A 27492-nucleotide genomic window follows, 5' to 3' on the forward strand; every position below is an offset into this window, starting at 1 on the left:
ACTGCAACCAACACACACAATTAAAAACTGGCAGTGAACTACCCCTTTTTGAGGGGTTCAGGTCAAAGTTGTTGAGCTTTTTTTTAAGGGAAGGAAGCCCCGTTTTTTTTGGGGGGGGGAGATAACTAATGAAACAGTCAGCCTCGCAGCAAAAGCTCCTTCTTCTGTTCTAGCAATCTAGAGGGCAGGGCTGGATGGAAGAGTCAGCAATCGACTGCGATCTACCAAAACCTCCTGGGGATCAACCAGTAGATCAACCTGTTGGACATCCCTGGTGTAGACAATCTCTGAGACAACCTCAAGCCTCAGAGAAGATGGCTAGAATTTATTTTCTTTTTCTCTCCCTGTGCTTTAGGCTCCAATTCAGCAGTTTGCAGACAAACTTAGTGGCTACTTCGTTCCATTTATTGTTGGTGTTTCTGTGCTTACACTTTTTGCCTGGATAGTGATCGGATTTGTTGATTTCGAAATTGTGGAAACCTATTTTCTTGTAAGTCTGGTATTCTTTTTTGGGAAGATTTGTTTCACTTCCAGGTTTCAACCCTTTAATGCTGTTGACACTCCCTACATTGTCTTTGGAAGTAATGCAGGGCTGGAGAATCTTATTGGCTCAGCAGACCAGATCCTTATAAAGATCTGCCTTGCAGGGCCATCCACCTGTCAGTCAGGAGATGTCACAAATGATGCCAGGGGATTCGGTACTTTGAAGCCAGGATACCAAAGCCCAGCCAAATTGAGCATGTTGGGTGAGGTAGAAAGAGTTTCTTGTAGGGAGCTCTCGTGCACCTGAATCAAGCTGGATTGATCTCCCTTCATGTTGGTCAGTGGAGAGAGAAGTCACTCCTGCTTATCACTGAAGGGCCTCAAAGAGGAGTCCTGGGAAGGAGGAACACTTCTCTCTCCCAGTGCTGCTTTTGGAAGCATGTCCAGCGAAAACAAGCAGCCCCCTTTCCCTTCAAGCATGGAAGTAGGGTGGGAACATTTGCGGTTATTCTTGATGTGCTTATCAATTGACCAATCTGTTTACATGCAGTTTTTAATGAGGGCATGATCGGGAATTACTAGCCTTAAAAAGGGTAATGGATTTAATTACATGATTTATATGAGCACCGAGGGGCAAATGTAGGTTTGCAGAGGCAATTATAACTTTTTAGAATTTTAAACCTTGAAATTTTATTTAATTGTACTTATAATCTACCTCTTTCCAAGCACTCCACGTGGGTCAATACATAATTTCAACAAATGCTTCTTGTGTAGCTTTTGGAAGTACGCCCAGATTCATGCTTAGTTAAGTGTCAAGTGAAACACAGAAGCAAATTCCCAAGTTGAGGTCCAGCCACCAAGAGTGCCCAGCCTTGAAACCTGGAAATACAGGTGAAACTTGAAAAATTAGAATATCATGGAAAAGTTCATTTATTTCAGTAATTCAACTTAAAAGGTGAAACTAATATATAAGAGAGACTCATGACATGCAAAACGAGATATGTCAAGCTTTTATTTGTTATAATTGTGATGGTTATGGCGTGCATCTGATGAAAACCCTAAATTAACAATCTCAGAAAATTAGAATATTGTGAAAAGGTTCAGTAGCTATTCAATCCATAACACCTGCAATGGGTTCCTGAGACTTTAAATGGTCTCTCAGTCTGGTTCAGTAGGAAGCACAATCATGGGGGAGGCTGCTGACCTGACAGTTGTGCAGAAAGCCATCATTGAGACCCTCCATAAGGAGGGAAAGCCTCAAAAGGTAATTGCAGAAGAAGTTGGATGTTCCCAAAGTCTCGAAGCTGTCTCAAAGCACATTAATGGAAAGTTATACAGAAGGGGAAAGTGTGGAAGAAAAAGATGCACAAGCAGCAGGGATGACCGCAGCCTGGAGAGGATTGTCAGGAAAAGACCATTCAAACGTGTTGGGGACTTTCACAAGGAGTGGGCTGAGGCTGGAGTTAGTTCATCAAGAGCCACCACACACAGATGGATCCTGGAGATGGGCTTCAAGTGTTGTATTCCTCTTGTCAAGCCGCTCCTGAACAAGAAACAACGTCAGAAGCGTCTTACCTGGGCTAAAGAAAAAAAGAACTGGTCTGTTTATCAGTGGTCCCAAGTCCTCTTTTCTGATGAGAGCAACTTTTGCATCTCATTTGGAAATCAAGGACCCAGAGTCTGGTGTAGGAATGGGGAGGCACACAATGCCAGATGCTTGAAGTCCAGTGTGAGTTTCCACAGTCTGTGTTGATTTGGGGAACCATGTCATCAGCTGGTGTTGGTCCACTGTGCTTCATTAAGTCCAGGGTCAATGCAGCAGTCTACCAGGAGATTTTGGAGCACTTCATGCTTCCTTCCACAGACTTTATGGGGATCCTGACTTTATTTTCCAGCAGGACTTGGCACCTGCCCACACTGCCAAAAGTACCAAAACCTGATTCAATGCCCATGGGATTACTGTGCTTGATTGGCCAGCAAACTCGCCTGACCTGACCCCATAGAGAATCTATGGGACATTGCCAAGAGAAAGATGAGAGACATGAGACCGAGCAGTGCAGAAGAGCTGAAGGCTGCTACTGAAGCATCCTGGTCTTCCATAACACCTCAGCAGTGCCACAGACTGAGAGCATCCATACCACGCTGCATTGAGGCAGTAATTGTTGTAAAAGGGGCCCAAACAAAGTACTGAGTACATATGCGTGCTTCTACTTCTCAGAGGTCCAATATTGCTCTATTTGCAATCCTTGTTTTGCTAATTTCATTTAATATTCTAATTTTCTGAAATTGTTAATTTGGGGATTTTATCAGCTGTATGCCATAATCATCACAATTATAACAAATAAAGGCTTGGCATATCTTGCTTTACGTGTCATGAGTCTATCTCATATATTAGTTTCACCTTTTAAGTTGAATTACTGAAATAAATGAACTTTTCCACAATATTCTAATTTTTCAAGTTTCACCTGTAAATTGATTTAGGTTGGCCTTGAAGTGGAGGTGGTCCCATAGATATGTGGGGCCCAGGCCACACAGAATTTTGTAGGTCAGCACCACACTTCAAATTAAGCCCTAAATAAATTTGTGAGCCAGTTAGTGAGTGGTCAAAGTTGCCTTAGAATAAGCTGTATTTTTCTTGTGAGCAACCCTTGCTCATACCTAAGCAACTAATTGTTTGTTTGTCAATAGGGGTACAATAAGAGCATTTCCAAAGACGAAGTGATAATCCGCTTTGCTTTCCAAGCCTCCATTACAGTGCTTTGTATTGCTTGCCCTTGTTCTTTGGGACTAGCAACCCCAACAGCTGTGATGGTGGGTACTGGTGTAGGAGCACAAAATGGCATCTTGATCAAAGGTGGAGAACCTCTAGAGATGGCTCACAAGGTAAGAAATCAGACTTTCCTTTACAGTTTGGCCACAAACTGTCATGTTTCTAAAAAGGATCTGGTTAACTTCATCTTTCCCCAAACAAAGCTTGTATGACTTTAATCTGCAAAAAAAAAAGGGGGGGACAGAAAGCACTTGGCTTCTAATGTGGTTTGCGTTCTTTTTACAGGTTAAGGTTGTGGTATTTGATAAGACAGGGACCATCACCCATGGAACTCCAGTGGTGATGCAGGTGAAGATCCTAGTGGAGAGTAACCGGATGCCACGCAATAAGATTTTGGCACTAGTGGGAACCGCTGAGAGCAACAGTGAGCACCCCCTGGGAGCAGCTATTACCAAATACTGCAAACAGGTAGAGGAGCTAATACAGAGATTTATTGATTCACCCTCTTAACTATCTGCCAAGCACCAACTTAATTGTGGGGGACATACAGCCATGTCTGAACTTTCCTGCCATGCAGTGAAATAACCGCATTTGCTACATATTCACATCTTATCTGGAAATGCTGTGACATGGTAAAGCTGTCTTTGTCATCAGATTTCTCTCTGGAGTGAGAGTTCATGAGTACAGGATTTTGAACTCATAGCATGCTCTGAGGTAAAGGAACAGCGGCAGTATTCTGACCAGCAGAGGGATGTGCGCCTACAGTCTCTCTCAGCATGTCATACTGGGATGGGGCCACCCAGGTTCAAATATCCACTAACACATGAAGCTCACTTGGTTACCTTGACCCAATTGCTCTGTTTTAGTTTAATCTGTCTCATAGGATGGTTATCAGGATGTCATCAAATGGGGAGGGTTGGGGTGGAGAGAGAATCGTGCATGCCACTCTGAGCTGCTTGGAACAAGGGTGGGATAACAATGTAAGCCAATGGGCACCACAATGATATTTACTACAGTATATTTTAGTAACTGGTTCATTTTACTTAGTGAATTATATTTAAATAATTATAATTAATACAGCTCTGTGTACACAATTCTGAATTGTCTAGAAATTTATGGGGTTGTATATAACGTAAGTTCTGCTCAGAGAAGACCCACTGAAATTAATAAACCTCGCTTGGCTTTCTGAAAAGCCTCATTATTTACAGGTCTTACAAATATGTGATTATTTCTTAGCACCTCTTTAGTCTTAAGCTCCTTTGTACTTTTGTTCCCTCAACCTACTATGTATTATTTATTTATAAAAATACTGATATACCACTGCATCATAAAGATATATCACAGCAGTTTACAACAATTTAAAAACAAACAAAAAACAAAAAAGTTTAAAACTAGTTAAAAGAAAAAAGAAATTAAATACAAGTATCAATAGGTCATTATGGGGGGGTATACTCCTTATTGCCTTCATAGGCCTGGTGTAACAGAAAAGTTTTCACACATTTAAAAGTTGGCACAGATGGCACCTGCTGAATCCCTAGTGGCAGGGTGTTCCACAGGACTGAGCCAATGCCTCTGAAGGCTCAGTTTCTCACATTACAATCTTGGATGTGTATATGCTTTTGCAAAATGACTTTTAAAGTCTAGTATGCATTTACCAAATCCCAAGCACTATCTGATTATATATTCTCTTTAGGAATTGGACACAGACACCCTTGGAACTTGTACTGATTTTCAAGTAGTCCCTGGCTGTGGCATTAGCTGTAAAGTCACCAATATTGAAGCCCTGCTGTGCAGCAGGAGTGAGACCATGGAAGAGAACAATGTCAGGAATTCAGCCCTTGTGAAAATGGATGAGAAGATTGAGGAAATTATGCATCCTGCCTTGATTATTGATGAGCAGTTGCCAAGTAAGTTGAGATGAATCTGTCAAATGTGTTTCATGTAAGCAGAAGCCTTGTTTTGGCATCTGTTGCTAGAGGTGCATCAGCCTTTCTCTTTCACTGAGGGTGGGATCTGAGGTCTCCTTTGCTTTTAAAAGAGTAAAATACCAGCCCAATAGTTTTAAATTGTGCCTTGTAAAAGCTCTTACGGGAATTGGGGGCAATTTCCTCTTGATCTTCTTTATTCTGATCCACTTCCGATGTAACTGTGGTTTAGTGTCACAAGAATGAGATGAAGTAAGCCTTGAGTGCATACACTACCTCTTTCCCTCCTTTAAGCACAACTGAAAGTGCCAGCTTTTGGTTTCCTATAAACTGGTTTCTTGAGTTCAGCTGTATTGGGAAACTGCCTTTTATTTGGCATCAAAAGTGAAAGCTTTCAGTTGTCTATCTTTGCATGAGGAAGAGAGTAAAATGGGGTGTATGCTAGCCCAAAACTCAGTGGAGCTGTAGTTTAGTATATTTTCCTACCTGGAGCAGCATCTCTCACTCTCTTTTAGTTTTCTTTAGTCAACTATTTCCCTTATTTTATCAATTTAACATATTGCAAGGCATTCCAAGTGGGAGAAACATGTGTTGCAGTTCTCACTGGACTGAATCATCTCTTACTGGAGATCAGGATGGATGTCTATCTGAATCTTTCTCCCTCCCCACTCCCAAATAAGCTTTTGTCAGGATTAAAACTAGACTCGAATACACTGGGAGTGCCTTCAAACATGCAATTTCCCCTACCTTCAGCTTGAAGTAATACAGTCCCAACTAAAGTTGTACCGTGTGACGGTGCTGCTCATGTAGCTCAGCTGTAAGCACACTGTTGCACAAGTGCATAATCTGGATAATTCTGACCACACACCTGTGGTCCCTAGCCATAGGTCCCTAGTGAATAAATGTTCGTGAATAGCCATGACTAAATGCTCCTGCAAACTTAGCATGCATCAGCAGTAGTGTGTAATTAACAGGTCACCTGTTTCTCAGAAACTGCAGTAATATTTTCCTTTCAGCTACTTGGGGTTCCCACAAGTATTCTGTTCTAATTGGAAACCGGGAGTGGATGTCTAGAAATGGTCTGCTTGTCAGAAATGAAGTTGATAATGCCATGATTGAGCACGAACGTCGAGGTCGCACTGCTGTTCTTGTGGCTGTGGATGGTAAGCTTGATAATGAGGATTAGGATTGGATTTTATGTGTGATACATTGAAAAGGCAGGGAAGAATGCAGCTGAGGAGTAAACAGTGACTGAAAAAGTTGTACTTCAAGCAATAAGGAGCAAAATATTTTCAAGACAGATAAAAGAGAGCTCTAAGAGAGAATTAGACAAATTTGTGGAGGAGACAGGTATCAAAAGGCTACTAACCATGAGAGCAGAATATGATAACAGGATGCTGCACTAGATGTGCCATTGGTCTGATCCTGCAGGTTCTTCTCATGTTCTTACAGTATGCTATATTTTTCTATATAAAATATTCCAGTTCTCAAAATGAATTGTTTCATAATATTAATAGATAATCCAATGTGTGGCTACAAATCCTGTCAAACTGGCAGGTCTAACATTGTTCTTAACTTCTTTTTCCTTGTTGACTATTCCTATAATAAATATATACACAAAGCAGTACAGTAATCCTATCCAGTGTCATTTTCTTTTAAACATTAAGCAATGTAAATAAGTATTTTCAATTGACTTGTGTCTTAAAATACACACAGGTCCCAGTATGTAAACACTTGTTATACAAGTCTTCAGGTATCTACACATGAAGGATTTGTAACCTAACATTACCAAGTGAATGTCTTGAATCAGATATCCGAACAACAGTCAGAGAGACAGATATACGGAGAGACAAATTTACAGATACACAATTGCATTCACCAAAAAATCCCCATTCCCTTCCTCCCTTGTCAACTCTTTGTGCCACAAAACTGTGTTTGGCTTGTGTTTCGTTGCTTTCTTGTTGAATAAATACAGGTATGTAGTTTAATTGTAACAGTGTTTGTGATTTTATTCATTATAGTAATGTTGTTAATGGTTTTACAGGGTTTTATTTAAACAATTTGGGTGCATGTTGTGGTTTTCTCCCTAGGAAGGCATGGAGCTTGCTATGTGAGCACCCGCCTTACAAACCGTTTCACAGGAACAGATTATGTTTGCAAAGCAGGACCTGTGTGTATTTACAATTACTTCCGTTAAATTGCTTTCCTAGTAAAGCTGCCAGTAAATGCATTTGCATATAACATTTAAGCGACATTTAATATGCATTATTGATTCCCACAGAACCTCGATTCAGATAGGTTTGGCTATTAGAAATATTATTTGAGATCTAGAGAGAGAGAGAGAAAGGGAAGGAGGGCATGTAATGTGGCATACTTTTAAAGTTTTGTGTTCTACATGTAAGACAAGCTAAATACCAATAGTTCTAGGGCTTTGGGAAACTTTCTGGAAGCTTTCCGCCCAGGAAACCAGTATCACAGCCTTGGAAAGTGAGAAGAACAGCCCATCTTTAAATTTGTGCAATGCCCCATGGGTGGAAGGAGAAAGGGGGTGAAGGAAAGACGAAAAATAGTCTTTCTGTGCTCTTCAGAAAACAAAGAGGATTAATGGAAACATATTCATGTCTGTCTAGGAGAACTCTGTGGCTTGGTAGCTATTGCTGATACTGTGAAACCTGAAGCAGAGCTGGCAGTCCGTACTTTGAAGGCTATGGGCTTAGAAGTTGTTCTGATGACTGGTGATAACAGCAAAACAGCCAGGTCTATTGCCTCTCAGGTAAGCTGCTCCATATGTTGGCTTGCCTTGCTTCAGGCAATTTTCCTAATGCCTACAAGGTCCAAAGGTTCCCCCCTTCAATTTTTAAAAATGCAATAGGTTACTTATTTAGTCATCAGAGCATCAGTTAAATCAGTGCTACTCAAAGTGGTGGTCCACAGGCAGGTTCTGAGAGCCACCCTGGTGACTCCACCACAGCTCAGGTTGGGTGGGGTGCTTCAGGGACCAGATATGCTACTGGTCCCTGGAACATTTGGAGGCAGGGATTGCTGGTCTACAGTATCAGATCGCTTGAGATGTACTGAGTTAAATAATGCTTTGATATTTCTAAGCAATGCCACTCATTGTTGGGGGAATGCTTTTCGAAGATGAGAATCTCGTAGTTCCACAGAACTCATTATTCTTAACAGCTGTATTTTTGTGTGTCTGAGGAATCTTCTGGTGTGATTTTGGACTTCCTTTTCTTTTTCAGGTTGGCATCACTAAAGTGTTTGCTGAAGTCCTTCCTTCCCACAAGGTTGCCAAAGTAAAGCAACTGCAGGATGAAGGGAAACGGGTAGCAATGGTGGGGGATGGGATCAATGATTCCCCTGCTCTTGCCATGGCTAATGTTGGAATTGCCATTGGCACAGGCACAGATGTGGCCATTGAGGCAGCAGATGTGGTTTTGATTAGGGTAAGTGATTGGATAGAGTGAAGACCCTTAATTCAATGTAAAACAAATTATGCCATCAATGTAACTAGTCTTGTTAATTCTTACTTGGCAGAATGATTTGCTGGATGTGGTGGCAAGCATAGATTTATCACGGAAGACTGTTAAAAGGATACGAATCAACTTTGTCTTCGCTCTCATTTACAATCTTGTCGGAGTTCCTGTAGCTGCTGGTATGTGATGATTCTGGACTTTGACAATATGTATAATATTGCATTTTTTCTTCTTCCATGGAACATTAATTGCAAGTATATATCAATTAACAATTCCTTATGTGGGAGAAATTTGTGTGTGAGAAAAAGAAGAAAGCTCTGTAGTTGATATAAATATGTTGCACAGAAAGAAGAATGTTAAGGGTTGCAACTGATACCCAAACTCATTTTTAAATGTTCGTGCAAATTATAGTGGGTAGAAAAAAGGGAAGCTTTTCCAGTTTTTATTTATTTATTTATTCATACATACATACATACCCTACCTATCTGACTGGGTTTCCCCCTGCCACTCTGAGCAGCTTCCAACAGAATATTAAAAAATACTGACATTTCAGACTTAAAAAACTTATTGATACAGGGCTGCCTTCAGATGTCTGTTGAAAGTTGTATAGTTGTTTATTTCCTTGACAACTGATGGGGGGCGTGTTCCACGGGGAAGGCTTCATTACTGAGAAGGCCGTCTGCCTGGTTCCCTGTAGCTTCACATCTCACAATGAAGAACTGCCAGAAGGCCCTCAGAACTGGACCTCAGTGTCTGGGCTGAACAAACTGGATTAGATTTACTTGCTTGCTTGCTTGCTTGCTTGCTTGCTTGCTTGCTTGCTTGCTTAATTTTTGGCATTTGCATGCTGCCCCATAACCCAAAGTTATTTGAGTGAGCTGAACTTCAGAAGAGGGCCTTAAGCAATGGGTAGGCAGGTACACGTGAGAAAAAACCTGGTTCCAACACATTTATGAGTTTAAAGGTTAAAACCAATTAAAAAGTGATGGGAAAAGTAAATGGACCATAAATGGTCAAGCTGGCCTTGCTTTGGACCAGCTGCAGTTTCCAGGCTGTTCTAATTCCAGCTGTTTGATTAAACATGCAGTGTTACAAAACTCTACAATTGACACTCTAGCTAGGTCCTCTGCAAGTCCATAAATCCTAAACTTGGGTTTTGCCTTCAGCTCTGCTTTGCCCCCTACATAAACACTAATTTAACATGCTTTGATTTTTTTAAATGCATTTCAGAATCATGTTTGTGACTTTGTTCTTTAACATCCCCTAGAGTTATTTCCAATTTCTCTCCCCAGGTGTCTTCCTTCCAGTTGGTTTGGTTCTGCAGCCTTGGATGGGCTCTGCAGCAATGGCTGCCTCTTCCGTTTCTGTTGTGTTGTCTTCTCTGCTGCTAAAATTGTAAGTACAGTATCCTCAAGCTTCGCATTCTTACTTTCATGACTTGCTTGTGAAATCCATGGTTGCATTTTGAGAAAAATAATTTGCTCTTCCAAAGAGGATAACCAGCAAGCTGGGCTCTGTCCTGCCTTTTGAAAATTCAGGTAGGACTTACCTGTGCCTGCAGTTTTCCAGAAGAATCCCCTGCCCCATAACTACTGTTCAGTTCAGTGAGCTTTCAATAATGTATTTTTAATGCATTGATTGTCTCATTCAGCCTCATCACATGCCAATTTTTGCAGTTATTGCAGATTGAGCTCGTTAGCCTAATTACTGATTTGATCCTTGGTTAAATTTGGGATCAAATTGAAGTTGTCTATCCAGACTAACAAATACTGTTAGTTGCTGAACTACCATGGTTTTCACATTCCCAATTTGTCCTCCTCAGCCCTGCGGCAGCATTTTAAGAGAAGTAGAATTTATATCCACACTACCATCCCAGTTAGGAATTCCTCCCTTTGCACAAAGACATTGCAGGCAACATAGAGAACTGTCTGGCTCCTCAGCCTGGTCTGTTCTGGTTATGGATGATATTGTAGCTGGGCACCTCTGGAGCCAGTCACGGGAGGAAACTGGCACAGTTTGATTTGATTATTGATTATTTAATTTCTGTACCTCTTAATATATTTTTTTAAATCTCTTTAAGAGGGGTACAAAAAAGGCAACTTAAAACAAAATATTACAGAAACACACAGTTACATATAAAAATGTTACATTAATACAAAGTTACGAATATATAAACATCAATATCAATTCATCTTCCTTCTGACACACCCTCCCTCTCAGCCTCTAGGTTATCATCTAGAGTCAAGACTACAAGCTTTAATAATTATTAACTGAATGATTAAATTGCAACCCTGTTTCAAACTAATGCATACATGATTTTTGTGCATTTTTCCTTCCCTTTAGCTATAAGAAACCTACCTGTGAGAAATATGAACGGCGTACCCATGGCCAGGTGAGGCAGAAGAGCCCTTCCGAAATCAGTGTCCACATTGGAATTGATGAAACTGGACCAAGATCCCCAAAGCTGAACCTCATGGACCGAATTGTCACTTACAGCCGAGCTTCCTTAAACTCCCTCTTCTCTGACAAGCGGTCCCTTAGCAGCATAGTCCTCAGTGAGCCAGACAAGCACTCCCTTCTAGTTGTAGATTCACGGGAGGAAGATGACACAACTCTCTGAAAGTCTTCTTTTTGCTGAGAAGTGGACTTGGTCTCTCTTCATGCACTGATCTATTCTGGAGGTTGACCAGCTGCACTGTGTTTCCGATCGTTTTGAATTGGATTTCAATTGCTCAGTTGACCAGAGCAATTATATCCCCACCCCCACCCCCAAAAATCACTTCCAACTCAAGAGGCTGGCAGTTTCTGCAGTGCTTTGCCAGTATTATCCAAAACCAACACTCACAAGCCACAGTATGCACTGGAAGCCAGTGCAGAGCAAGACACTGCTGAGCTGCTGGGATCATGAAAGGGCAGTCACCAGCACATGGTTTCCAGGCCATGTCTTTGCATGCAATGCGACATTATTTTATAGAGTGTGAACAAGTAAGGATAGAAACCATGATTTCTTTTTTCCTTTCCTTTTTTTTTTTAAACACAGATGTGCCTTATTTTGTAATGGTTGTCTTCATAATTTCTTCCTAATTTGCTATGTGTAAAATGGCATTTTTCAGAAAACATTGCAACACAGGTTTTCCCATTATTTGAAAAAAAAGGAAACAATTCCCGTTATTTGTTTCTCCTCCCCATTCCAGCTGCAGAGCTATAGACAATTCAGTGCACTCACCCGAGGCTGCTGGTGAGAACGGTGCTTTCAAGTGTATAGAGGAGCTCCACTCTTGCCACAGCTACTGCCACACAAAGAATCAAGGAGTCAGGGCCATGCCTTGTGATGTTTTTCATTACTCAAAGGTCTATGTCTTTGTAACTTCATAAAGATGGAGTGGCTCAGTCGGCAGAGCATGATACTCTTAATCTCAGGGTCGTGGGTTTTGAGCCCCATGTTGGGCAAAAATATTCCTGCATTGCAGCAGGTTGGACTAGATGTCCTTCACGGTTCCTTCCAGTTCTATGATTCTGTGATCTGAGATGTATGCTGGTGAGTTTGAGATGTTTGAAACTGCAGAGTTTAAAAAGATGTGTTTTCCTTCAGCGCTTTCAGGGAGCTCCCATTCTTGCATTTCGAGTTTGAGGTTTTTTTGTTTAGTTTTTTTTAAAGGCTCCTGAGCATTCTTTATTTATTTATTTCTGAGCAGATCACAAAATTTCGTCTTGGAACTTTTAATTTCTTTTCCGTTTTGCTCAACTAAAAATTGTCATGGTTGTCGCAATGCTACCGCTACAGTTACAACTATGCTGGCTTGGGTCTGTCGGGAGTTTTGCAGTTCAGAACATCTTGAGGGCATAAGGGTTGGGAAGACAGAGCTAAGCCAAAGTGCGGGTTCTGCATTGATGGGAAGCTATTGTTTTGTCTCCCTGCATCACAGAGTTTAAAATACATTTGTTATATTATTTAACTTTTAAAGAGATTTGCGCTAGGTTTGCCCACGTTTCTCACCATGTTTACAGTTCAGCAGGTTTTAGATTATAATCCTTTGGAGTGAATATTGCCATGTTGATGTTTGAACAATGGTTGAAGACATACATTGTAGAGTCCTTTAACCTGATAATAGAGGCATTTTTATAGTGTTTAAAGTAGCAAGAGAGAGGACCACAGTTCAGAAATCACCAGGGCTCTTGTTCCTGACCTGCAGGGGCATTAATGCATCAGTTTTAGTCATCATTAATCCCATTCCTAAAGCCATACTTAAGGGGGAAATGAAGCCAAACTGCAGCTGTTTCACTCCCACCCCAGGTCATGATGGGACAATAAGAGTGCAGAAAGTATATCAGTGAAAGTCCACTGCTAGGGAGTAAGTAATCATCTGACTCAGAATCCTGACCTTCTCTGGCACATACCCTGTGCAGGTCTGTCCCACATTCAGGAATCATGCTGGCCCACACCAGCCCTTCTCCTTGGCAGTTATGTGGCCACTCACCCCCTGCAGCCTCGGTTTGACTCAAGAGACTGGGTTTACCAGAAAAGGGAGTGGGGCTGGCTTCAAAGGAAAAGCAAGGGCCAAGGGCCCCTTCCTGTCAATTTGCCCCCTTTCCCCTGGCGTGTTAGATGCCAGTGTTGGGTCCTGTGCCAGCCATCAAACACCACTGGCAAGAGTGGTGAAAAAATATGTGTATTTGAAACTAAGTAAATTGTGTGCTTTAAAAATCTTTAAACTAGAAATGTTTGTAAGACTGCAGCTTAACTGACCATAGAACACCATATTGACTGCCCAATAGTGGCTGGAAAGCTCAATGAAATATTTTCACAATCATGTTGAGTTTCAAAATAGTAATAATTATGGAAAGATACTGAGGGGCGAGGGTCTACAGAAAATAGTTTTTGATGTTTGATCTGTGTGAAACAGAAATCTTGGAAATAAATTTATTTTTCTGCATCTCACAGTTCTGCCCTTGAAGTTATATTCTCCCCTCCCTTGTAATTTACACAAAGCATGCTTGAAATATTAGTTGGAAAGAGCAGTCAATTTCTTTCTGATGGAATCAGCCTATTAAAGCAGAGCTGGTGATGGCTTCACTCTGAGAAACAGATATTTTAAAATTTTAATGGCATGCCAGTCTGGGAGCCTTTACTTGCCTGAATAAATATCCACTTTACTTGCTCTGCAGTTTCATTGCCCGTTAAGCCTGCAGTGAAGAGCCATTAACTTCCTGTCCTGCCACCTCAAGAAAATCTGACCCATATGATACCTCAGTTTAGTTCCTGTTTGTTGCCTGATAAATGGTATTATTCTAGAACAGGCATAGGCAAACTCAGCCCTCCAGATGTTTTGGGACTACAACTCTCATCATCACTGACCACTGGTCCTGTTAGCTAGGGAGGATGGGAATTATAGTCCCAAAACTTCTGGAGGGCCGAGTTTGCCTATGCCTGGACTAGAAGTATTACAGTTTTCTTCCTTTGGAGCAACGGTTATATGTCAAGGCTTGTATTGAAAGGGTTGATATCTAAGTTGAATTATAGTTAGGGAGAAACCAGAGAATTGGTGTGGAGGACCACACAGTCGGGTCTGTATCAGTTGACAGTGGATGTTTTTGTTTTTTGAGGCTGAACAAATCTGCACTTTCCCCTTTCGAAAAATATTTGTGACGTGTTTTGATGAAACATTTAAAGGATTTCAGCTGTCACATCACTTTGATCATTCACAAGATAAGTTGTGGGAGTAGGTGCTATCTTTTGGCAGGAGATGAGCTACTAGCATTTGCCATTCATGATCATGTCATAACAATCTTCCAGTCTTCTCTGTGTCTCTTGTGGCAGAAAATAGAAGGTAGAATCCATAATGTTTCACTGCCAGCTGTTAGATTTGGTTTCCTCTCTGTCCTCTTAAGGGCTACTGGCCAAGAAATAGGATAGTGTATTTTAGTGGCTTCCTTACAGAAAAGATCTGAAAGAGGATGTGTTTTATCTTCTTTCTTCTCTATCTTTATTTTTCATCTTTGGTTTCCTCTGCTCTGGGACATTATTGGGGTCCAAGGATTACATACACACGAAGGTAGTGGATAATTGGTGGAAGGACCCTGACCGAGAGGCATGGAAAGGAAGACTCTCTAACTCTCAGGGTTAGAGACTGGGAGAAGAAAGGAAAGCTCCCAGGTGGCAGCTGGGAGAGTTCACTACGTCCTGTGTGAGACCAAAGTTACAAGCTTCCTTTGACAGAGGACTCTGCTTTTCTCTTTCTCTCTTTTCTTTTAAGTTTCTTTTATCTAGTTGTATTATGAAAAAGCTTTAATAAAATCTAATTTTTTAAAAAATGAAAGAGGATCCAAAGGCACTGTTTCCTCAGCAGCAGAGTTAGTGTGTAGCTTTTATCTACATTGTAGGGCGTCCCTTGGGGTCACTTCCAACCCTGCAATTCTATGATTCTGTGGTGGTTTGAAATGTACTGCTATCACATACTTGATGCAGAAGCCCACCCAGTGTGTCTTCCCTTTCTATGTGTGATTTGCTAAACTTTTTTGGAATGTTCATCTTGACGCTTTGTGAATAATAGCTTATACTTGGCTTTAATTCAAAGAACCAAAATTGCTTTACTGTCTTGACTGTACAGTGCTCCGATAAAATGTCTTCTTCTTTCTTCTTTGGCAATCGCTCATAGCCGAGTAAGGTTGTCTTCCATGAACACGGTTTTAGCAGTGAGTCTGTAAGTGACTGTGGAGGCCAGTTCTGGATTCACACGTCCTTCCATAGTGGGGACAGAGGTTTCCAAACGGGAGTTGATCACGGTGAGGGTTTGCCAAGCGTGCCTTCCTCCTAGCACGTTTCTCCCTTTCATCCTGAGTTCAAGCGTCTTCAGAGTACATGAAACCTTTGGTAAAGGTTATTCTCCAAAAGGAGCACTCACAGGCCAGTGTTTCCCAATTGTCGGTGTTTATACCACATTTTTAAAGATTTGCCTTGAGAGAGTCTTTAAACCTCTTTTGTTGACCACCGGCATTATGCTTTCTATTTTTAAGTTTGGAATAGAGTAATTGCTTTGGAAGACAATAACGAGCTATCTGTAAAACATGACCAGTTCAACAAAGTTGATGTTGAAGAATCATTGCTTCGACACTGGTGATCTTTGCTTCTTCCGGTGCACTGGCATTAGTTCGCCAGTATTCCCAAGTGATGTGTAAAACTTTTCAGAGACACCGTTGATGGAATCTTTCGTGGAGTTGGGGATGGCGTTTATAAGTGGGATCTCTTCTCTCTCCCAGATTTTTTCGATGAGCTTGTGAAGTTGTTGTGTAAGTTCAATTCCGCCCACTTTGAAGACTTTGGCAGGTATCCCATCAGGTCTGCTGTTTTTGTTGTTTTTCATTTGGTTAATAACTGTACACAACTTTCCCAGATTTGGAGATACTGTAAGCTGGTCTCTGATTTGTTTTTGCAGAATTTGTGAGAAGACCTCAGCAGCTATGGCGGAGTTGTGGTTAAGGAGATGCTGGTATTGTTCTTTCCAGCATAGTGGAATAGCTTCTTTATCTTTTAGAAGTGTAGTACCATCTGTTGAGTGTAGGGGGTATATGTCATGATTTATTGGCCCATAGATGGTGTTTGTGGTTTTAAAGAAACTGTGCTTCATGAGTGTCAGCTAAGTGCTGGATCTATTGAGCTTTTTTTTATCCACCAGGTGTTATTTAGTTTTCTGGTTCCTCTGTGAACCTCAGCCTTAGCGTTGGCATAGGTTTTTTTCTTAGTGGCGCAGTTTCTATCTCTTTGCCAGATCTGAAAGGCCTCCCTTTTCTTGTCAATAATGCGTTCAATCTCACTGCCATCTCATCAAACTAGTCCTGAAGTTTCTTGGTTTGGTATCCAATAGTTTGTTCACAGGCTGCAATAATGGATGTTTTTAGCTTGGTCCAGTGTTCCTCATCGTTATCAGGGAACTCTGAAAAAAGATGGTCCTTAAAAGTCATTTGGAAGCAATCCCACTTAATAGGATCTTGAAGAGCTTCAGTGTTCACTTTGCACTTTTGTTTCCTTGAATGAATGAATAGACTTTATTTGCGTTTCCTTCCTTGAAGCCTGCATTGAGGTATCTTGATAGCCGTTGTGGAGCGTATTAATTGGTGATCTGTCCAGCAGTTGTCAGAACTTGTCATAGCTCTGGTAAGGAGCACATCACAGTGATCTTCAGCTTGGACACTTACATAGTCTAAGACAGTGATGGCAAACCTTTTAGAGACCGAGTGCCCAAACTGCAACCCTAAACCCACTTATTTATCGCAAAGTGCCAACACGGCAATTTAACCTGTATATCTCATTTTTTCTGTGTGTTTCATGTTTCTTCTTTATGACTGCTGTTGTAATAAATAATCCTTCATGAAAGTTATTGCATTACATTCTTCATTAAATTTTCTTTCCATTGATATATAATTTTATGGTATAACAGTGCTATTTTTCTTTAAAAATGTTTAGGGGTACTCTCATATTGACTCAAGAAAATCACCACGGGGGGCGGGGATAAATACAGTTCAAATTGGGGGAAAAATACAGTGGTACCTCAGTTTTTGAACAGCCTAGTTCTTGAACTACTTGGAACCTGAGGAGTTCAAACCCGGAAATGAGTAATATCAAGGTTGTGTACTGCACATATAGTCAAAAGTAAGATTCCGTTCTGGTTGCTGTTGCCAACTGCTCCTTTTCCAATAGTCCCAGGCCACAGATCAAAATCTTGCCCAACTCTTGCATTAAAATCACCCAGGAGGACTTAGGTGTCTCTGATAGGATGGTATCCAGCTGAGAGTAAATGTTTTTCTTTAATGTCTTCATTGGCATCCAGTGTTGGTGCATAAGCACTTAGAATAGTAGCCTGTTGGTTTTTGGTGAGCTTTATTCAAATGGTTGACAGTCGCTCATTAATGCCGGTAGGGACTTCTGACAAGAGCTTCACAAGATCATTTTTGATAGCGAAGCCTACCCCATTTTTCGATGTTTCGATAGACCTTTCCAGAAGAATGTGTAGCCTCCTTTTTCTTCCTTCAGTTGTCCCTCGCCTGCTCTTCGAGAGTCTTGAGGCACTTCAATATCAATGTTAAAACGTTGCAGCTCTCTTGCAATGATGGCAGTTCTGCATTCAGGATGCTCATTTTCTGTGTTATCCCACAAAGTCCATATATTCCATCTTCCAAAGTTCAATTGTCTTTTATGACCTCTGGGTGGTGACCCCACTGGGTGTGGTAATCCAGTCAGGGAAAAAGGAGGGTAGACTACGTCTAGGGCACATTTTTTAGCCCCTCCCCCGTTTTCAGGGTGAGCAGAGTGGATCCTAAAAAGGGCTGCTCAGTCATGGATACAGCTGCTGAGCTGCTCAACTGCCTCATTCCTTGAGTCAGAACAACTGAATCTGTATTCACCGCCCATGTGCCGGTTTATGACTAGGGGATTCCAGATTTCATGGTCCTGCCCGCATTACCATTGTCAATCACCATGGCACTTTTGGGGTTTGGGATGGGTTTTTGAAAGATGCCTGTGCGTGAATTTGTTTTATGTGTGTAGATCAGTGTGTGCTGACCATGACACAGTCTTTGCAGTAAGGCTCTATTCCGATGGCATGAGTATCACGACGATTGGTAGATTCCTATCTGCTGCAGCCTTCATCTGCCTTCACAGCCGTTGTAACATGCCACTTGTTATCTTCTGCCTGTTCTGCCATTGCGCACTTCTTGGATCCTTATTTGCCTAGCTCCTTCCCTTTGACCTTACTCACCACGGCAAGGTGATGATCTAGCAAGTGAGTCCGATAAAATGTACTCTGCCTGTAAATATGGTTTGTTTCCTGTCTTGAGCACATTTATGTACAGTTTTATGTTAACTCGTGTGTTAAAATATCAAAAAAGCTATTTTAAAAAAGCTGCAGAAAAAGCTATGCATTTACATTTTATTTGATTTATTTATTGCTCTTCTCCACTGTTAGGCAAGATGTTCTGCTGTCTGCTTCATTTAAATTACTAGCCAAAAAGTAAATCCAGACATAAATGCAAGTCAGGGCTTCCCTTTCCTCTAGATCACATTTGGCTGGCTGGCAAACTGAATGCTGATTTAATCATCTGTCTTGTCCTCCCCTCCCTGTTTTGCCAAGTAGGATGTCTACCTTGTTAGTTTTTTAAAGCGCTACATGTACATTTATTCAGTTAAATGTACACCCATCTCTCTCTTTTTAGGTGTGTCTGTTAAAAGCAATTACGTTTTCTTTAAAAATGAAAAACTGCTTTCAGATAAGAGTTGGGTTGGTGATGTCACTGGTTTATATCCATCTGCTGCAAATACGCAGTATTGATGGGCTCTCCAACCTTTTCAGACCTAGGACCTACTTCTAACCCGAACATTCATTTGGGGACCCATTTCTTAATCTTTTGCCATATTTTTCATGGTGGCAGTGCCCCTGTTGCAACCCATATTGGATTGGGCCACCACCCACTAGCAGGTCCCAACCTACCAGTTGAAGGCCAGTGGACTAGGAGGTAAGATAATCTAAACAAAATGCAGTGAGTGCAGTTCCATTGGTGGTTCAATGCTCACATGATGTGTGTATGTGTACTCCTGCAACTGGGAAGATGGTTGAAGCTTACATAGCATTTTTCCCATTGCTTTTTTAAAAATAAAATATGTAGGTATTTTAGTACAAAGGTGACTCACTGGTGGCTTACACAGGTCCAGGATTTCTGAAAACTTGACTGAAGGTTGCTTTACAAGTTACATGACAGCTCACTTGTTTGTTGCGACCGCTGGTCCCAACTTCTCAGTAAGCAAATCTAACATGCTTAGTGTGCACACACCCATTATTATTTTTGGGGTGCCTTCCAAATGTTTTGGGTGAGCCCAGATTTGTAGGTCACCTGTGACAATAAGAATGGCCTTTCCCAATCTCCTGTAAAGCTGTCCTGCATTTTTAAGGAAACGAGAAATGTTTTCATCTCCTTGGGACTCTGATTATGGGTTCTACAAAGTACCATTGTGAGTACACATTGGGTTGCATTTAATTTTCAGCTGAAAAAATCGTAAGTTCTTGCCATGACTATATGTAATGTCTTGATTTTCAGGATACGCTCTGTAAAACAAAACCAAAAAACCAACAACTTCGTGCAATATTTGCTTTTAATGCATAATATTTTACATTTGGCGGGTATGCCACAGTTATAATCTTGTCAAGAATGTGCCTTCAGCTCTATAAATGTTATATCACAACATTACAAGACTGGTTGTGTGTGGATTTTTATTTGAAGGGCCCCATTTTGGTTTCATTCAATCTGTTTCTGTTCAGAAATCTCTCACCTAGCTAAGCACCATTCAAAATTACATTCTTTAATTAGCGCCACACCACCATCACAGTGCACAATGCAACACTCCTGTGAACTTTTGGATTCTTTCCCATTGCAATATATTTAGAAAGAAAAGGAAGGGGAGCAAGGAAAAAAGGAAGAGGTTCTACCTTCTGGATGAAAAGCCAACCCCAAAGCACCACGTCACTTAACTAGTATCTGTATAAATGGGTGCCAAATGGATTCATGCTAGGGTTAGCTTTCCTATGTTCTTCCTGTACTGTCGGAGACAACGTGCCTCTGCATATCCATTGCTGAGAATCACAAGTGGGGAGAGGGTTCTTGTGCTCAGGTTCCACTTGTAGTTTTCATAGAGGCATCTGCTTGAGTACTGTGAGAACAGCAAGCTGGACTAGATGGGCCTTTGGCCTTATTCAGCAAGGTTTTTTAGGTACTTAAGCAATTTGTTCTATCCAAAAAAATCTGCTTCCAAACTACAGTGCAACCCAGTTTATAAAGCTGGCAATCCAAGGTAGACTTCCTGTAGACAGCTGATTGTTTTGCCCAGTACCCGTGCTTTCTTTGCTAGAAAAAGAGCTGTTGGTACTCACTATGAAGTTGTTGCAGTAAGTGCCACACTTTTTAACAAGAACAAAAGAGGTGCTGGTACTGCGTACCTGTGAATACCCCTAGAAAAGAGAACCACTGCCTCGAACCATATAGCTATATAATTTTAAGAGCTGCTATTTCCCCCCTCTTCAAAATGAAGACAAGAAGTTAAGACATAATAACAAACAAACAACCCTGTGTTCCCTGTCCTCCCCAAGTGTCCCCTAGCCCTCAAGGAGCTGCTATTTTCAATGTCTTAAAGGAAGTCTATAATCGACAGGGACATGCAGGCCAGCCTTTTCCAAAATGGTGCCCTCCCGATGTTTTTGGACTATGGCCTTGTTCATTGGAGATGATTAGTTTGAATCTGGAGAGCACAAAGTTGGGAGGGGCTGATGTCGACAATGTGAAAAGGCAAAAGCAGAGGAGGGTGGACTTGCTCAGAGTTATAAGCAAAATGCTCTTATAAAAGAGAAACCAGTCAGGCTTCCTGTGGCTATAGTCCTGCCCTTGCAGCTTTGCTCACTTTTCTTACCTTGACTGCTGTCATCTAATCATCGTTAGAAAAGAAGAGATTAGAAGAAAAATTGTATCACTGGTCCTTGACTCACTAACTAATCCTTGGATGGATGACCTGTGGTCTTCCTCCTACAATCACCCCTGTCCATAGACCACCTGGCAAGGGCTGATGGAGTCAAGGATGACCCGTGGTCTTTCTCCTACAATCATCCCTGTCCATAGACCACCCTGGCAAGGGCTGATGGAAGCTGGAGTGCAACAGTTGGAGGCACCACATTGGCTAGTCCCATTCTGTGCACTTGGTCTCTGTATTACATTTGTGCAAATAAAAGTTTTTGAGTGCATATAGTTAAAATCTGAGCACTGTATACATCTGTCCTTCACAAATCCCATGTTGGAAGCCTTATCTATATCTATATCCATTTCCTTTGCTTTACTCTACATAGATTAGATACTAGAGCACAGTTTGAAGTATCTGCTGTCCTTCCTTGCACTGACAGGCTAGCTTTCCTCTGCTAAGCTCAATTCAGCAAATGCAAGCTCTCATCAGGTAATATGTAGTACAGTTTTGTTCTGAAAACATTTGCTGGGTCCTTTCCCTTCAAAACTTGTAGGGGTGGGATGATAAGGATCGATCTCCTAAATATACTTTGGGTCCTACTATCATAAGCAGAAAGTGTGTGCCATAAAGTGATGTGGATTTTCAAAAAAAAACCACAAAAGCACCCTCCACTGCCCTAAATCAGTTGAGCTTTTAGAGTACAGTGGTACCTCGGGTTACAAACGCTTCAGGTTACAGACTCTGCTAACCCAGAAATAGTTCCTCGGGTTAAGAACTTTGCTTCAGGATAAGAACAGAAATCGCACAGTGGCGACTCGGCGGCAGCAGCGGGAGGCCCCATTAGCTAAAGTGGTGCTTCAAGTTAAGAACAGTTTCAGGTTAAGAATGGACCTTCGGAACGAATTAAATTCTTAACCCAAGGTACCACTGTAAAATCCGGGTAAAATTTTGGGGTAAAATCTGTTTGGAAAAATTAACTAATTTTCCGTCTGTAAAATTGCCTCGAGTGGGGGTTAAAGGAGTGATCCACCTCGCTCATCTCTGCCTTGTCATCTTCGTGCTGTTTCAGACTGCTAGTCTCCATGCTGTTCACCATTTCTATTTGTGCGTAGCACGTAAAGTGGTCCCTAGAAGCTCACAAGTACAGCAACTGCTGGCCAGGCTTAAGTACTATTATTTACTTACATTTTTTTACATTTATACACCACCTCTTCCTCCAAGGTGGCTTTCATGATTTTCCCTATCCCTCATTAGTTTTCCCACAACAATCCTGTGAAGTAGGTTCAGCTAACAGGTAGTGACTGAACCAAGGACACACAATGAGGTTCATGGCTGAGTGGGGATTTGAGCCCTGCTATCCCTGGTCCACCCCTCTAACTCAGGGGTAGTCAACCTTTTTTATACCTAGTGCCCACTAATGCATCTTTCTTGATGGTAAAATTTCCTTACCGCCCACCAGTGCTCAATGGAAGGAGGATTCAGCTTGTGCCGTAGAACCCCCTACTGCCCACCTAGAATCCTGAAATGCCCACTAGTGGGCTGTAGGGACCAGGTTGACAACCCCTGCTCTAACCACTATCCCACATTGGCTCTCAGATTTGCCTCCCACCCTTTCCAAAAAAAAGCCAGGGCAGCAAACATCAAATGTTGCAGCCATGACTACCATATTGGACTCACTCCCCCCCCCCCCAAATTCCAACCCTGAAAAGTTAAAGTGCGGCTTATATTCGCAACTTTACGGTATGCAGCCAGGAGCGCAGTGAAGCGTCACCCACCCCACTTGCAGTCCCCTGTCCTCTCCCCCAAGGCCAGGAAGGGAGAGAGCGAGGAAGAGGAAAGGCCGCCAGCAACGCAGCGTGGCTCCCCCCCCCCCCATATGTAGCCAGGAGCAGCAAGGAAGGGAGTGGCTTATATTCGGGTACCGTATTTTTCGCCCCATAGGGCGCACCAGCCCATAGGGTGCACCTAGTTTTTTTGGGGGGGGAAATAAAGAAAAAAAATTATTTCCCCCCCAGGTGCGGGGCTGGGGCGGGGGAAGCCCAAGCTTCCCCCGACCCCAGCCCCCAGAACAGGCTGCTATCCGCAAGCCTAGGGAGCCTGGCGGGAAGTCGCGCCGGTCTCCCCAGGCTTGTGGATATCTGCCCAAAGCCCGGGGCACGCACCCCAGGTTTCGGGATGCAGGCAGCTCTCTGCAAGCCGTGGGAGCCCGGCGCGACTTCCCGCCGGGCTCCCACAGCTTGCGGAGAGGTGCTCGAAGCCCGGGGTGCGCTCCGCTGCGCGCCCCAGGTTTTGGGATGCAGGCAGCTCTCCGCAAGTTGTGGGACCCCGGCGGGAACTCCCACGGGCTCCCAAGGCTTGCGGATAGCTTCCTGAAGCCTGGAGAGCGAGAGGGGTCGGTGCGCACTGACCCCTCTCGCTCTCCAGGCTTCAGCGAAAGCTTGCATTCGCCTCATAGGACGCATACACATTTCCCCTTCATTTTTGGAGGGGAAAAAGTGCGTCCTATAGGGCGAAAAATACGGTAACTTTTCTTTTCCCCTCTCCAATTTTAAAGGTGTGGCTTATATTCGGGAAAAAATATGGTATCTTAAGTTGATCTCAACACTATTTTTGCAGCTGGGCACACACACACACACACACACACACACACACCAAAGTAGCAAGTTTAAAAATGAGGTTATGCTGTAGGTCAGGGGTAGGCAACCTAAGGCCCGGCGGCCGGATGCAGCCCAATCGCCTTCTCAATCTGGCCTGTGGACAGTCCGGGAATCAGCATGTTTTTACATGAGTAGAATGTGTCCTTTTATTTAAAATGTGTCTCTGGATTATTTATGGGGCATAGGAATTTGTTCATTTCCCCCCAAAAATATAGTCTGCCCCCCCCACAAGGACTGAGGGATGGTGGACTGGCCCACAGCTGATAAGTTTGCTGATCCCTGCTGCAGGTGATTCAATGTAGGATCTCACTATTTCGCTGTAGAACTAGATGAGACCTAGACCATGCAAAGCCATGATCAATAAAATGTCTGTCCCCCTGCCCATCTATGGTGAGACATTAAGCTTCCAGACAAAGGTTGGAAGTGAGCAGGGGAGGATGCTCCCACCCCCTATGGATTTCCAGAATGTTAAACAACTTAGACATTTAAGACAGCTTCATTCCTTTTTGCATTTCCAGACAGCACCCAGACCTGCACCAGATTGCCAAAAAGATTGATGAGCTGAGCCCACCATGGCCAACCACAGAACACAAACATGGACACCCTCAATCTGCTTCCTGCTGATCATCCCCTCACAACCTCTCTGCCAAGAGTCACATTCCTGAAACATTGAGCCAACAATCAGTGTAGCAACAAGAGGGGAGATGGGGGGAAACAGGAAAGGACTGAGCACCTCTGATGTCTGCTCTGGCTTGCACAAACCAGCTGCCAAAGGAATTTTTCTCTGGATCTGACTGGTCAGCCTGACCTTAACCCTGAGCCCTTGGGCTCTTGGCCAGTCTTGTTCCACTGTTAAGGAAAGGAGGCTAAAACTGTCTTGGATGCCTGGGCTGTTTGTAATGCACAGGAATGGGTGATGAAGACTCTGGCAGCCTCTGCCTGTTATGGGGAGGCAAGGCAGACAGACGTTGCTCAGCAGTAGAGCATCTACGTGGCATGAAGAGACTCCCAGTTTCAATCCCTGGAATCTCCAGGTAGGAGTAGGAGAAGACTCCTGCCTGAATCTTTGAAGAGCCATTGCTGGTCCATGTAGCTGATACTGAGCCAGATGGACCAATGGTCTGATTGCATATAAGGCAGCTTCCTATGCACCTTGACACACTGGCTGCCTTGGAGAGGAGCAGGACAGGCAGGCAAATCAGGTGTAGAAGGGCAAGCAGACCTGCCCAAGGACATTCTCCAGGAGCCTAAGAGCACAGAGTCCTAAGGGCTGGAGGCACACATTCAAGCACCTCCCAGTTCCAGGGAGACTTGGAGGGTCTGGAATTGAAACAACAGGTGATTCAGATTCTCCATGGGTTGCCATTTGCTCCAGTTCAGTGGTAAAGAGTGAGGTTTTGCAGGACAAAATGGGAAGAAAAAGAAAAAGTGATTGGACACAATGCTTTAAAGTGTGGGCCTGTGCCTAGAAACACAGCAAGAAAAGAAAGTCAGGGTGAGCCCTGAGACTAATGGGGAGGGCCAATCACCCCTGGGACTGGTTGGAAGTAAGTAGGGAGGTGGGCTTGGAGGAATCAAGACTCGGGGAGGTGGGGCAGTGCCTCATTTGCCCTGATGCACCAGCCTCCAGTCGTGTAGTGGTGGATTCAAAAGTGCACGGTCCATTCATGATAGCCATGGACACACACTTTTCCAAAATAATACAACTGTTTAAAATTATACAATGATCATACAATCTTATAATCTTAAATCAATCAAGAATCTTAAATCCTGGTATTGACACAATGTTTTTGTATTATATATTTTGTGTTTTTTATATTGTAATTGTGTGTTGTGAACCGCCCTGAGATCTACAGATAAAGGGTGGTATGCAGATTTAATAAATTGAATCATCAACGTCACTGACCTAAGGCAATTCCCTAACAGTTGTTACAGAAGTCTGCTGCTATCCAATATCTCTTTGTGCCAGTCCCCATAGTGCAGCCAAACTTTATTACTACAGTAAAAGCTGAATCCTACAGATACTTATATTAAATTTCAAATGACACTGTCTGCCCCTGGGGGGCAGTGAGGTTACCTGGGAGTGTGGGTCGCTAAGAGGCAAGGGGCTGGCAGGGGAGCACTGGAGGGGTACAGTGTGATTGCATACTATGCACATTAAATTTACACATTAAGCAGTTGCAAACACACACATGGAAGGCAGGGAGCTTGCAATAGGGTTGCCATATTTCCAACAGTGAAAATCTGAATAGAAAAGTTGTTCAGCTTTCTTTCTTTTTTTGCTTTGCCCAAAGTTGTTGAGCCTTTTGGGCAAAATCACTTTAGAAAATGCCTTCCTTCAGCTATTTTTATGGGAAAACGGCACTGCCATACGTCCAAATTTTCCCAGATGTTTTACCGATTCCTGCACAGATACTGCTGTCAACTGCAGTAGAAGAAGAATCTTTATTTGCATCAGCCACTAGCCATAGCAATAAAACTGAATAAAATGTACTGAAGATACAGGTTAAAACTTAACTATGGAAAATACATTTGGGGGGTTTACATCAACAATCAAATAGCATATCTTATTCTAATTGCCCCTGCTAAAAACCTTGCAGTTTTCTCTGTCACCTGCTCATCTTGATCTGCATCTTGATCTGCTAAAATAAAGAACACAGTAGCAATGGTTGAGCGACCTGGCAAGAACAATAATAGAGGGGTAATAACCTCACTCCTCAAATCTTTATAAAGAGTGCGAGTCAGAAGCACATGAGCCACTGACTCAATACTGCCATCTCCACAGGGACATAACCATTTTTCTAGTGGAATTTTTTGAAATCGACCCTCAAATACAATCTTGTGAAAGTGAAAAGTGCACCTGTATTTTGCAATTGTTAAATTTTGCAAATAGGGTGCCAAAGTGTCATAATGACTAATTGGAAAATAATCATACTGTACCATGGACAAAATTTCCTTATTGTGGCCAGATTATTCTGTCACTCAGTATCATATATGCACTGTCTAATTAAATTATTTGCTTTACTGAAGTCCAGTATTAATAACTGTTGTGGTGATAAACCAGAAAAGTAAAGCTTTTGGTTGACAACTTTAGTCCAAGCACTCTCACGACAAGCTTGTGATACTAAGGGTAGTAGACCAGTGGGGTTTAAATTTAGGCGAAGCCAATAATTAAATGTCCTACGCCAAATCTGTAATTAAACAGAGGGGAGGTTACCCTCTAAGCACAATGAAGCATTTGGAACACAGGATGGAACAGAATTTTTTTGCCTTAGGAACTTAGATTGAGCATCTTCTGTATATCCAAGGTGAGGGCCTGTTCACATCTGAGCCCCATATAATAACTCTGCTAGGGGTTTAGCTTTAAGGGCTTCAAGTGCTGATGGTATGTGATTGCCACCTTTTGTATGGAAAAAGTGTGTCAGAATTTTGGCACTTTTGGACGCTTTTTGGTTTGCATATTTCTGAAGTGCTCCCCATGACCCTGTTGCCTGGAAAATAAGGCCAAAGTATCCCCGCGGTGATGTGAGCTCCCATCTTTCGGTCCCAGCTCCTGCCCACCTAGCAGTTCGAAAGCACCCCTAGGTGCAAGTAGATAAATAGGTACCGCTTTATAGCGGGAAGGTAAACGGCGTTTCCGTGTGCGGCGCTGGTGCTGGCTCGCCAGAGCAGCTTCGTCACGCTG

The 27492-nt window shown here is 42.5% G+C and overlaps 1 protein-coding gene and 1 long non-coding RNA gene across 6 annotated transcripts in view; one reads left to right on the forward strand and one right to left on the reverse strand.

Annotated features, from left to right (window-relative positions):
• The window catches only part of ATP7A (ATPase copper transporting alpha), a 48592-nt gene extending 28695 nt beyond the window's left edge, over window positions 1-19897 (forward strand). For all 5 annotated transcript variants that reach the window (XM_083596253.1, XM_083596254.1, XM_083596251.1 and 2 more), the window contains 10 exons: window positions 356-490; window positions 3172-3366; window positions 3539-3721; window positions 4947-5160; window positions 6195-6341; window positions 7809-7951; window positions 8424-8627; window positions 8719-8836; window positions 9950-10052; window positions 11001-19897. In XM_083596253.1, the coding sequence (XP_083452379.1) occupies window positions 356-490; window positions 3172-3366; window positions 3539-3721; window positions 4947-5160; window positions 6195-6341; window positions 7809-7951; window positions 8424-8627; window positions 8719-8836; window positions 9950-10052; window positions 11001-11277 (1719 nt within the window). In that variant the 3' untranslated portion in view covers window positions 11278-19897. The remainder of the gene's footprint in view (window positions 1-355; window positions 491-3171; window positions 3367-3538; window positions 3722-4946; window positions 5161-6194; window positions 6342-7808; window positions 7952-8423; window positions 8628-8718; window positions 8837-9949; window positions 10053-11000) is intronic.
• Window positions 18642-22035, reverse strand: LOC310754581. The gene is made up of 2 exons (XR_014543888.1): window positions 21317-22035; window positions 18642-21245 (listed from the first exon to the last, which is right to left on the reverse strand). It is a non-coding gene; the product is annotated as an uncharacterized lncRNA (long non-coding RNA).
• Window positions 22036-27492: the final 5457 nt, after the last annotated feature.

Source organism: Podarcis filfolensis (genome assembly GCF_964270895.1).
Source record: "Podarcis filfolensis genome assembly, chromosome: Z".
Classification (NCBI taxonomy): domain Eukaryota; kingdom Metazoa; phylum Chordata; class Lepidosauria; order Squamata; family Lacertidae; genus Podarcis; species Podarcis filfolensis.